At 37.6% G+C, this 10,297-nt stretch overlaps 4 protein-coding genes across 12 annotated transcripts; 2 read left to right on the plus strand and 2 right to left on the minus strand.

The window, feature by feature from the left end:
• Positions 1-285: 285 nt before the first annotated feature.
• LOC6583161 (aldo-keto reductase family 1 member B1) lies at positions 286-3,777 on the minus strand. Of its 4 annotated transcripts, none has more exons than XR_004364261.2 (8): positions 3,696-3,777; positions 3,552-3,642; positions 3,088-3,174; positions 2,133-2,275; positions 1,584-2,067; positions 1,313-1,521; positions 826-946; positions 286-443 (listed from the first exon to the last, which is right to left on the minus strand). XR_004364261.2 is itself a non-coding variant. In XM_002008803.4 (7 exons), exons 1-7 carry the CDS (start codon positions 3,698-3,700, stop codon positions 398-400), a joined length of 1,065 nt encoding a protein of 354 aa, XP_002008839.3. In that variant the 5' UTR covers positions 3,701-3,775; the 3' UTR covers positions 286-397. The 4 variants fall into 4 exon arrangements, 2 of the variants coding, with proteins under 2 accessions (XP_002008839.3, XP_032586775.1); XR_001449170.3 differs by having other exon boundaries at positions 770-946; XM_002008803.4 differs by lacking the exon at positions 826-946 and having other exon boundaries at positions 3,696-3,775.
• Positions 3,778-3,932: 155 nt separating this feature from the next.
• LOC6583162 (aldo-keto reductase family 1 member B1) lies at positions 3,933-5,759 on the minus strand. 2 transcript variants are annotated; one of them, XM_015162761.3, is made up of 4 exons: positions 5,633-5,758; positions 5,505-5,575; positions 4,921-5,063; positions 3,933-4,855 (listed from the first exon to the last, which is right to left on the minus strand). In XM_015162761.3, the coding sequence occupies exons 2-4, from the start codon at positions 5,571-5,573 to the stop codon at positions 4,081-4,083; spliced, it is 987 nt and encodes a 328-aa protein (XP_015018247.1). In that variant the 5' UTR covers positions 5,574-5,575; positions 5,633-5,758; the 3' UTR covers positions 3,933-4,080. The 2 variants fall into 2 exon arrangements, with proteins under 2 accessions (XP_015018247.1, XP_002008840.1); XM_002008804.4 differs by having other exon boundaries at positions 5,505-5,759.
• A 139-nt stretch (positions 5,760-5,898) lies between these two features.
• Positions 5,899-7,268, plus strand: LOC6583163 (PCI domain-containing protein 2 homolog). The gene has a single exon (XM_002008805.4). The coding sequence runs from the start codon at positions 6,034-6,036 to the stop codon at positions 7,222-7,224; it is 1,191 nt and encodes a 396-aa protein (XP_002008841.1). The 5' UTR covers positions 5,899-6,033; the 3' UTR covers positions 7,225-7,268.
• Positions 7,269-7,449: 181 nt separating this feature from the next.
• On the plus strand, positions 7,450-10,023 carry LOC6583164 (acyl-protein thioesterase 1). Of its 5 annotated transcripts, none has more exons than XM_032730887.2 (6): positions 7,450-7,561; positions 7,805-7,914; positions 7,992-8,023; positions 8,079-8,622; positions 8,682-8,736; positions 9,729-10,023. In XM_032730887.2, the coding sequence occupies exons 2-5, from the start codon at positions 7,867-7,869 to the stop codon at positions 8,730-8,732; spliced, it is 675 nt and encodes a 224-aa protein (XP_032586778.1). In that variant the 5' UTR covers positions 7,450-7,561; positions 7,805-7,866; the 3' UTR covers positions 8,733-8,736; positions 9,729-10,023. The 5 variants fall into 5 exon arrangements, with proteins under 5 accessions (XP_032586778.1, XP_015018250.1, XP_032586777.1 ...); XM_015162764.3 differs by having other exon boundaries at positions 8,719-8,736; XM_032730886.2 differs by lacking the exon at positions 9,729-10,023 and adding an exon at positions 9,441-9,566.
• Positions 10,024-10,297: the final 274 nt, after the last annotated feature.

Raw genomic sequence — 10,297 nt, forward strand, 5'->3', positions numbered from 1 at the left:
TCTGCAGTTAATCAAATTTCGCATTGTGCCAAAACATTTGGCAATTCTATTGTTCCACTAGCGATGTCGAAAAATAACTTGTTAATACTGAAGCTCATACTTTAGAGAGAAAAGAATTAAACACCTGTATAAAATATTTGCTTAGAGCTTAGATTAAATAGACTGTCAGACTTTCTTGGGTGTACGATGTACGTAAATTAAATGTGTATTTTGGCCAAGACGTCAAATGTGCTGCAATTACCAAATAACACGAGTATGAAGAGCGTGTCTCAAAGACATTTTAAATTTATTCATTCATTCATTTATTCATTTATTCATTTTAAATTTATGTATACATAGATATATATATATAGGGTTTAAAAATATCCAAGAGTGACATGAAACATCTCATTCCGAATTAGTATTCATCCTTCTCAAATGGATGGTGTGGATGACCGTGTTGACTGTAAAAATAAGCACAATTTTCCATATTAGAAGGCAATTAATTATGAAATATATAGGAAAAGAAACACAAAATTAAGACTGTTAGCCAAACTAAGCAAAAAATAAACATGTTGTTAGTAAGGGAAACTCTAATATACAAACATTATCTACTATGTATTTCATTTGCTGTAGTGTAATTAATAGCATTCCAATCTAATAAGTAATACAAAATGGGATTGGAGTTCAACAAAAGCGCTTTAAAGCCTGGTAAACAAAATATTAAAATAAAAGAAAAACGAGAAAGTAAACACAAACAAATAGGCCGTAATAAAGGGTTTAAACATACGTATATGCCTCTCGAATTGCTCAGTTGTTAGTTCTTGCCAGAAATATTTACATAACTATTTGATTATGTGATTATTCATATTTCAGATATTCCTCTCATTTATATAGATTGAAAGAACTCTGCGATTTGATTTAATATTCATCGCTAAATGGATAATGTTCATGATCGCCAGCATCCCTAAATAAGCAAGTCAAATGACAAATATTCAAATTAAACAAAGTTTTCAATAAATAAATAATCTAAAATATTATACATAGAGGTGTGTAATGAAAAAAAAAAGAAATAAAAATAAACAAAAAGTAGTTCAGACTTAGCTGGTCAATAGATCTTAGTAGTAGATCGTAGTCTTTTGAGATCTGAATGTGAATCTCAAATATAGTTGAAACATATGCCGAAATAAAAGATTTTAAAAGTTGACTTAGAGAGAAGCAGAAGTTTTTGTCAATACCACCGTAACGCTCTTTACGACCTGTTTCTGCACCTTAATATTTAACTCTTAATAATCCGATCAAGCCATTTTTATGGGACATGTGAAATACTTACTTAAGCAGCGGTACCAGACGTCCATTGCATTCGAAGCTTTCAATTATTTCGATCTCTTGGGGCGTGAGTTCGAAATCAAATACTTTGAAATTGGATTCAATACGCTCCTTAGTTACCGACTTGGGTATAACAATGTGATTCCGTTGAATCTGATAGCGTATCAAAATCTGTCCGGGTGTCTTGTTTTTGGCAGCAGCAATTTCCTTGATCTAGAAGATTTTAGAGGTTGCTCAGTTAGTTCCTTTAGTTGAGCTATCTAAACCTATTTTACCTTTTTCTCTTCTAGAATAACCGGATCACCTTCCTTGGCCCATGGGCGATTTGGGCTGCCCAGTGGGCTGTATGCGGTAATGGTAATGTTATTCTGTTTGCAGAATTCAGAAAGTTTCTTCTGCGTCAAATAGGGATGGCATTCGATCTGATTTGTAGCTGGGGGAATTTTGGCAACAGCCAAAACTCGTTCGATTTGCTTTTTATTGAAATTCGATACGCCAATGGATTTAACAAGACCCTCCTCAACCAGCTTCTCCATGGCCTTCCAGGTGTCAACGTAATCGTCGGGCGAGTACAAAGTTTTGCCATTTGCATCAACTGGGAACAGTTCGGAGCCCTCCTTATAACCCATGGGCCAGTGGATCAAGTACAGATCCAGATATTTCAGCTTCAACAGATTCAAAGTATTCTGACAAGCAGCTTTGACCACATCTGGACGATGGAAGGTGTTCCACAACTTGCTTGTAATGAACAGATCCTCGCTGGAAGAATTATTGGGATAGGAAAAGTATTAATATACGGCATACATACATAACGGCATACTTACCGCTTTACCACGCCTTCTTTGATCTTGGCCTCGATGCCAGCACCGACTTCAGCTTCATTTTGATAGACAAAGGCGCAATCAATGTGCCTATATCCAACATCAATGGCCGTCTTAACCGCCTCAGCCACTTGACCAGGAGGACTCTAAAAGCAAAACAAAGTTTGACACATAAGTATGACCAATGGGCAGAAGGTTAGGGGGGATTTACTAATTAATCTTTAAGATTACGTCTACAATATATAAATTTTATGGGATAATGAAACTTAGGCTGTCTATGCCTTATCAGCATATATTTCAATTTTACAATTTTAAAAAACATTATTTATATTAATACAAAATCAAAAGTACAATTAAATGTTGAACTGGCTTTTTTGACTATTCGACCTCTAAGCAAAAACATATAGTTATTAACTTTATATTAAGAGCGTTGAAGAGAGACTTAATGAAATGTGTAGATAAGCACATTTATCAGTTTTGGTTTCGTCCGGCGTCTACTGATTTATAAGTACACTTCAGTTGTACAACATAATTTATCAAATCGTGATGTCGCATTTTTGAAAACTTTCCATTAGTTATTTAATCAGACAAGAGGTCACCTTGGTGTAAGAGTGTGTAAATAACTCAGTTCACATAGATGTCAGTAATAGAACATAGCTGGAGGTCTCATTATCGACTCTTATCGCATTTGTAATTCGCGCACACATCACACCCACACAAACATATGTATATACATAAATACATATGTATGTATATCGCAGCCGGCAAATGCCGCTCCCGGCTAATTATCAAATGCAAGTTCTTTGCCTTCTCTTTCTAAATTTGCCAACACGCAAAAAAAAAAAAATAGAAAGAAAAAAAAATGGCGGAAGTCGTGGGCAGTTGGAACTTGCTATTGTTGGATATGTATTCATATTTAAGCAAGCTAGAACTATAACTATAACTGTACTTAACTTACATTCCAGGTTCCAAGACCAAGTATGGGAATACTATGGCCACTGTTCAGCTTAACGGTCGGCACTGTGCTAGCCATTGCGATTGGTTCCTGCTTGATTGATTTTTTTTTAAAGGATTGTATAAATATATTAATTAATATATACTTTCTGGTTACTTTAAATATAAATGGTTAAAATAACACTGAGCACCACCACACAGCTGTTCGCCGCTTTTATATATGCTCATTGGCCGGCGGCCAAACGAAAGCTTTGCCAAGCTTACGAAAAGCTCGAGGTCTGCATTCAAATATACATCGATGCCTTTGTGTGATCTTTAAAAATATCGATAGATATCGAATGAAAATGTAAATTTGAATTAAACTGTTATATTTGCAAGCTTTGCAGCTTTCTCTCAGTGCGTGTTTAATCATATATATTTCGGTTTATTTTGGTAAAACTTAATAAAGCAATTTGCTTACACACATACATTTCCCACATAGGTTCCAATTCCAGGAATGGATTTTTGATTCCCATCCGCGAAAACTGCCTTAAGCACATCTTCTGCAACATCTTGACGCCTGATTTCAGATCTCTTAAAAACATTTCTTATATTTAATTTAGTTTACGTTACCACATGGAGTATTCTGGGTTTGTATATCTTCTTATTGCGATTAGAATTTGAGCTTCAGTTAATCGAATAGTATATCTTAAGCAGTTGAGCATCACACACAAATTAATTTAAAAGCTGACGTTTTCCCTACGCTTCTACTTCAATGATCGATTAATGCCAAAATTTGCAACGATTACTTAGGTTTATTATATAAAAAAGAGCATTATGAAAATATATATTAAGGCAAAAAGAAGCATATTTAGAAAACCAAAAGAGATCTGGAATATATTTGTTTAAAAAATGTCATTGTTTCACAAAAAACTTAATAGTCTAATTTATTGCCTTTGGCCGAATATATCAATCAGACATAGGACGCCAGGTACACGTATGATTTGTTGCATCCGAATTATACATTTCTGTTGTGGTTTTCCATTTGCTTTGCGGAATCCAGTTCGAACGGGTGATGAGGATGTCCATATGCAGCTTTCATGGTCATGAAGCGACCATTGCAATCGAGATCGTCAATTGCTTGTAAATCATCGTTATCCAAACCAAAGTCCCATATCTTCTTAAAGTTCTCGTACATGTGATGTTTGCTAATAGAGCGTGGTATAACAATAATGCCCGATTGAGTCTGATAGCGCAGCAGCACCTGCGCTGGTGTACGGTCATACTTTTCCGCGATCTCCAGGATCACAGGATGCTTTAGCAAGGGATAGGCACCCGGCTTCTCGTAGGGTGTGTGTGCCGATCCCAGTGAACTGTAGGCAGTGACAGCAATAGCATTATCGTAGCAAAGTGTTATCAAAGACTTCTGACGTAGATACGGATGACATTCGATCTGTAGCACCACTGGCTTCAATTTGGCTACGCTCAATAGTCGATTAATCTGTTGCTCATTAAAATTAGAGACTCCAATGGCATGGCATAGGCCGGCATCGACCAGGTTCTCCATGGCCTTCCACGTGTCCACGAAGTCAATATCCTCAAATACTGCCTTGCCCGTATCCGGGCAAGTGGGATAAAGAACGTCGCCGGATTTATATGCCATTGGCCAATGCATGAGATATAGATCAAGATAATCAACGCCAAGGTTACGTATACTTGTTTCACAAGCAGTCCGCACCAAATCTGGCCTGTGATGGGTATTCCAAAGTTTACTTGTAATGAAAAGCTGGTCACTGCGTGGATTTTACATATGATTAAAATCAGATATAGATTTGTTTATAATATTGCTTGTCTCTACCGTGTTACGACTCCCTCTTTGAGCTTTTCGGCAATTGCTGCGCCAATTTGTGCCTCATTTCCGTAGATGTGGGCGCAGTCAAAGTGGCGATAACCAATATCAATAGCATCCTTCACCGCTTGTGTGATAACCTCAGGAGGGCTCTACAAAGGATTGAAGCGAAAAAGATAACTTTCAGTATAAGTACAACAATTTGGTTCGGCTAGCTCTCTCGCTCTCTCTCTCTCTCTTTCTCTATTTCAAGAATTCTTAACAAACAACAAAGCAGTTGATGTCCATAAGTGTGAGACAGATGACCGCTCTTCTTTATTCTTTCTTATTTAAACTATTGCGCTCAAAATATGACCAAGCTCTTCGTATTCATATACTAACACACATGCATGCACGCAATATGCACCCCAATTATACGCATACAATAATTTTGGTGCACGTTTTTACTTGCAGTGCTTTGAAAGTTCTTCAAAGCTCGCTCTCTGGTTAGTGCTCTCACACTGACATTGGGAGCCGCGCAGGCTGCGTTGCATTGCCTCGTATATTTTGCCGCTTTATTGTGATTATTCAATAGTACGATGGATGATACTTACACGCCATGTGCCCAAGCCGACCATTGGCATATTTTTGCCATTACTCAAAAGGAAATTCGGAGTGGACATATCTATTAGAAGGACTGAAGATATTAGATTATTTTGAACCGTATTTGTATACCATTTACCGAAAGTAAACGCGAAGAGAAAACCCTATTAATTTTGCTACAAACTAATAAAAGTGACAGCTTTTAAAAATACAAACAGGCAAACGAACATGCAGTGTTCAAATTTAGAAACGTTCTAGCAACCAAAGCTGTTTTTACTATCTTGACCTTCAGAATCTGGTAAAATTCTTGTCTGCCAATGAAAGAATATTTCTCTTTTAAAATGCGGTTATTTTTAAGAAAATGTCAAATAATCCTCGTGTGCACACACTGGCCTTAAGCGATAGTTGTGATATATCGATAACTATATTTTTGCATACCCACATAACACATCTCTGTTATGTTTGCCGGCCATCTGTAAAAAATATCAACAAATCGCATTTTAATAATCTTGTAGCTTACCTCTTATTTATCATTGAAATATGTTTGGCTCTGTGAATAATTATCTCTCCGGGGTGTTGCGTGCTGCTGAGGATTATGATGGCGAAAACTTAGGCACCTTTTTATCGCTGCGCGACGTTCACGTTCAGAACCACAATTTGTACATATCCCAGCCCGAGAAGCTTGTGGAGCGCATGCTTAAGCCACCTTTGGATGAAGTGGTGGGCTCGCATCTAAAGGTGCTCTATTATCTATCACAAGAGCCGCCCAACTACATGGAAGCGTACAATCACCAGGCTGCTAGCTGCTCGGCTGTAGTTAAGCTATTGCAGCAAATGAAGGACGAGAACTGGTGCCTTCCTGTCATGTATCGCGTGTGCCTCGATCTGCGTTACCTGGCTCAGGCATGTGAAAAACATTGCAGAGGCTTTACGCCGGGCCACATACTGGAGAAGGCCGCTGACTGCATGATGGCTTGTTTCCGCGTATGCGCAGCTGATGGACGCGCGTCTGAAGAGGACACCAAACGGCTGGGCATGATGAATCTGGTGAATCAACTCTTCAAGATTTATTTCCGCATAAACAAGTTGCATCTGTGCAAGCCGCTCATCCGTGCAATTGATAACTGCTCGTTTAAGGACAGCTTCCCACTACCGGAGCAGATCACATATAAATATTTTGTGGGACGGCGCGCGATGTTTGATTCCAACTATCGGATGGCTGTAGAGGATTTATCGTATGCATTCACCCACTGCCCAGATCGATTCAAAAGCAACAAACGTTTGATTCTCATATACCTGGTGCCGGTAAAAATGTTGCTTGGATACCTACCACGAAAATCCATGCTGGAGCGGTACGACTTGTTGCTATTTCACGATTTGGCGCTTGCCTTAAAAGCCGGCAACGTAAAGAAATTCGATGAGATCGTCCATGAGCATGAGCTGGTGTTGATTCGCAGCGGAATTTATCTGCTTGTCGAGAAACTTAAGTTTATTGTGTATCGTAATCTGTTTAAAAAAGTGTTCGCCATCCGGAAGACACATCAATTGGATATGGGTGATTTCTTATCGGCACTGCAGTTTGTAGGTGTAACTGATGTGTCCTTGGATGAGACGCACTGCATTATTGCAAATCTCATATACGAAGGCAAAATTAAAGGTTACATATCCCATGCGCACAACAAGTTGGTTGTTTCCAAACAAAATCCGTTCCCGTCGTTAATTTCAACATAGACTTATGGCACTTTAATAAATGAAGCTGAAGTTATTTAAAACTATTTACACATTGAAAAGTTCTTTGTTATTCACCCGCCGATTATAATTAATGGAAATATTCAACAACAAAAGTGATAGTACAGTGTGTATCGATATATGCCGCACAGTGAGGGCTGCTAAAGTGATTTGTATATCGATATATACAGTGTCAGTATTCCGACCGCATGTACACACACTAACGCAAAATCATATGCACACGTATTAGTCTGTATATATTTCCAATAGCTCAGCTGCAATCAGTTTTCGGTGTGCTCTAGTAAATAATACAAATTAAATAGAATAATAGCAAATTTTGGTAAATGGCAGATTAAGTATAAATTATAGCAGATCGCTATGAAATAATGCACTTTACATTGATTTAATTTGCAATACTCGACCGGCTTTACAGAACCCACTTGCAATTGCAAAATCAATATTACTAATTTGCTTTGTATTTTTTCTAATAGTTGAAATGACATAACAAAAATTCATTTGAAATTGTATACGCATAGAAATTAACAAGTTCTCGTTGTTGTTATTGCTATTGCCGTAATTCTAGCGTACCTGGTACCTACATACCTCTAGGAAATTACGAAAAACGAAAGAGGCTAAACCTTCGTAATGGCAGCCCCGGTAATTGTGGAGGCCACGGTCAAGCAGACGGCGACGGTAAGTGCGAAAGAGCAAGATTTCGATTTGGTTTCTAATTTCCAGTCACCTGAATACTTGTATATGTGTATATGCAGCTTATATTCATGCACGGCTTGGGCGACACTGGGTATGTATGACCGACGATTCCCTTGGGCTATGTTTATTTCTTTGTTTGATTGCAGACATGGCTGGAGCAGTGCTTTGGCTGCAGTGCGACCACCCTTCATGAAGGTCATCTGTCCAACGGCACCGACACAACCTGTGTCGCTGAATGCTGGGTTCCGTATGCCGTCGTGGTTCGATTTGAAGACCCTGGATATCGGTGGGCCAGAGGATGAGCCGGGTATACGCGCTGCTCGCGATGATATTCATGGCATGATCAATAAGGAGGTTAGCGCTGGCATACCAGCCAATCGCATCGTGCTTGGCGGCTTCTCACAAGGCGGCGCCTTGGCTCTCTACTCGGCACTGACCTACGAACAGCCCTTGGCTGGCGTAGTGGCTCTGTCATGTTGGCTGCCACTGCACAAGCAGTTTCCCGATGCCAAAGTGAGCAGCGACGATGTACCCATATTTCAGGCACATGGTGACTACGATCCCGTGGTACCATATAAATTTGGACAGCTGAGCGCCAGTTTGTTGAAGTCCTTTATGAAGAATGTCACATTCAAGACCTACAGTGGACTCTCGCACTCGTCCTCTGACGAGGAGATGAACGACGTGAAGGTGAGTGAGCGGAATGCTGAACTGAATTTATTGATGAATTGACAATCTTATCGTTAAAGAATTTCATTACACTCTCCTTGCTCTTCTCTCTTGCAGGACATAATCAGTAAATGGGTAAAATAAAATTTCCATTAAGCACTTTAAGCACTCTTAGCGCGTCTCTTCCTCGCTCGTCTACTGCATTCCAGGAAAGCAAATTACAAAAACAACAATAACAATAACTAAAAGTAAAACCTATTTAAAAAAAAAAAAAACGAATTTGGGCCAAACATATTACATTTTAAACACAAAATGACCGCAGTAAGCAAGCCTCCAAAACATGGAAACACACAATCTGATCTGGCTTGAGTTGATTTTTGTTCTTTTTTAAGACAAATTGAGAAACTAGAGAAACACAATCAATAACCTATATGCTTCGTAATAACACCATGTAAAACTGAACAATAGAGCGAGATATATCAGCGATCAGAGTATTTCAATATACTCTATTTTAAAAAAGTGAAATTGTTTCATAAATTCAGTTAAATTTCAGAAAAAAAAATTGATAACAACCAATAAAAAGCTACTTAATCCATTAAAACAAACAAAGCAAATTTGAATTAAAATTATTAAATAAATTATTCAAAATAATTGAAAACTAGAAAAACATATTAAAATTTAATTTCAATTCAGTTATACAGTAGCTCCTTTTTCAGAATTTTCTACAGATCTAGAATTATAACTATTAAATTCTTAACATTTTAACATTTCACTTTTTTTAAACATGAATTCAATTTTGCTTATCTTTTACTTTTCTTTTCTATTTCTATTTTATACAGCAACAATCACAGACACATCATCTGTAGTTGAATTTAGTTGAATTTGCTTTATAATAGTTTGTGCATTAGTTTTTCGGTGGCTTTAAATTTATAGAATATGTCAAATAAATTAATTTTGATAATTTATTATAATGCTTTTATTTCATATATTTGATTTTAATTGTAAAGCTCTTCCTTTAGTCGCCAACAAATACCGTTACAATTTATAAACACTACTCTCTCTTTCTCTTTTAATCCCATAGAGCTTTTCGCCTTACTCACTCATCTCTCATCTATCTATATTTGCAGACTCATTGGGAGGGCCAGAGCATGGCAAGAAAGGCGCAATGCTGCCAGATATCATAGTAGCTATATGCATAGGCTATGCGAATTGTATGTAGTTACAGTTCCTTCCACAGTCCCTAGTCAAGAAACACGCCGAGCAGATGTCTGAGATTTTTGATGTATTTTAGATATTATTTTGTACATACGTATTATGTAGACTTTAGGCATATTAAATAGCTATTGGAAGTCTCCACTTGGTGGATGGATGTAAAGCAGATTCGCTAAAGCGAATTCAACTAATAAAGTTTTGTGACGACTAGCTTGAAAAAGTCCTTAAAAACTGGATATGGGATAAAATGGACCAAACTTGGGCATAAAATACTTCTAAAGCGCAGTTGTTATTTAGTGAAATCAATATAATTTGAATAAGTTTCGTTATTATATCAAGTCACAATAGCGAATTTGATAATCGATATATCCGATAACAGCGCGTTCAAGCCACTTGCACCATGCATATCGAATATGTTATCGAAATATCGGCGGAAAATTTCAATACATACAATACGTTTTTTGCGCAATACTTGTTGCACGAA

Source organism: Drosophila mojavensis, unplaced genomic scaffold (assembly GCF_018153725.1).
Source record: "Drosophila mojavensis isolate 15081-1352.22 unplaced genomic scaffold, ASM1815372v1 contig_74, whole genome shotgun sequence".
NCBI lineage: Eukaryota > Metazoa > Arthropoda > Insecta > Diptera > Drosophilidae > Drosophila > Drosophila mojavensis.

Coding starts and splice junctions, on each gene's coding strand:
- LOC6583161 (XM_002008803.4), bottom strand. Junction 3,175..3,551: donor TTGGAACCTATGTGGGAAAT/GTATGTGTGTAA, acceptor TCAATCAAGCAG/GAACCAATCGCAATGGCTAG. Junction 444..1,312: donor CGTCTGGTACCGCTGCTTAA/GTAAGTATTTCA, acceptor TTATTTTTACAG/TCAACACGGTCATCCACACC.
- LOC6583162 (XM_002008804.4), bottom strand. CDS start 5,573: ATGTCCACTCCGAATTTCCTTTTGAGTAATGGCAAAAATATGCCAATG. Junction 5,064..5,504: donor TCGGCTTGGGCACATGGCGT/GTAAGTATCATC, acceptor AATCCTTTGTAG/AGCCCTCCTGAGGTTATCAC. Junction 4,856..4,920: donor AAAGAGGGAGTCGTAACACG/GTAGAGACAAGC, acceptor AAATCCACGCAG/TGACCAGCTTTTCATTACAA.
- LOC6583163 (XM_002008805.4), top strand. CDS start 6,034: ATGTTTGGCTCTGTGAATAATTATCTCTCCGGGGTGTTGCGTGCTGCT.
- LOC6583164 (XM_015162764.3), top strand. CDS start 7,867: ATGGCAGCCCCGGTAATTGTGGAGGCCACGGTCAAGCAGACGGCGACG. Junction 7,915..7,991: donor CGGTCAAGCAGACGGCGACG/GTAAGTGCGAAA, acceptor GTGTATATGCAG/CTTATATTCATGCACGGCTT. Junction 8,024..8,078: donor CACGGCTTGGGCGACACTGG/GTATGTATGACC, acceptor GTTTGATTGCAG/ACATGGCTGGAGCAGTGCTT.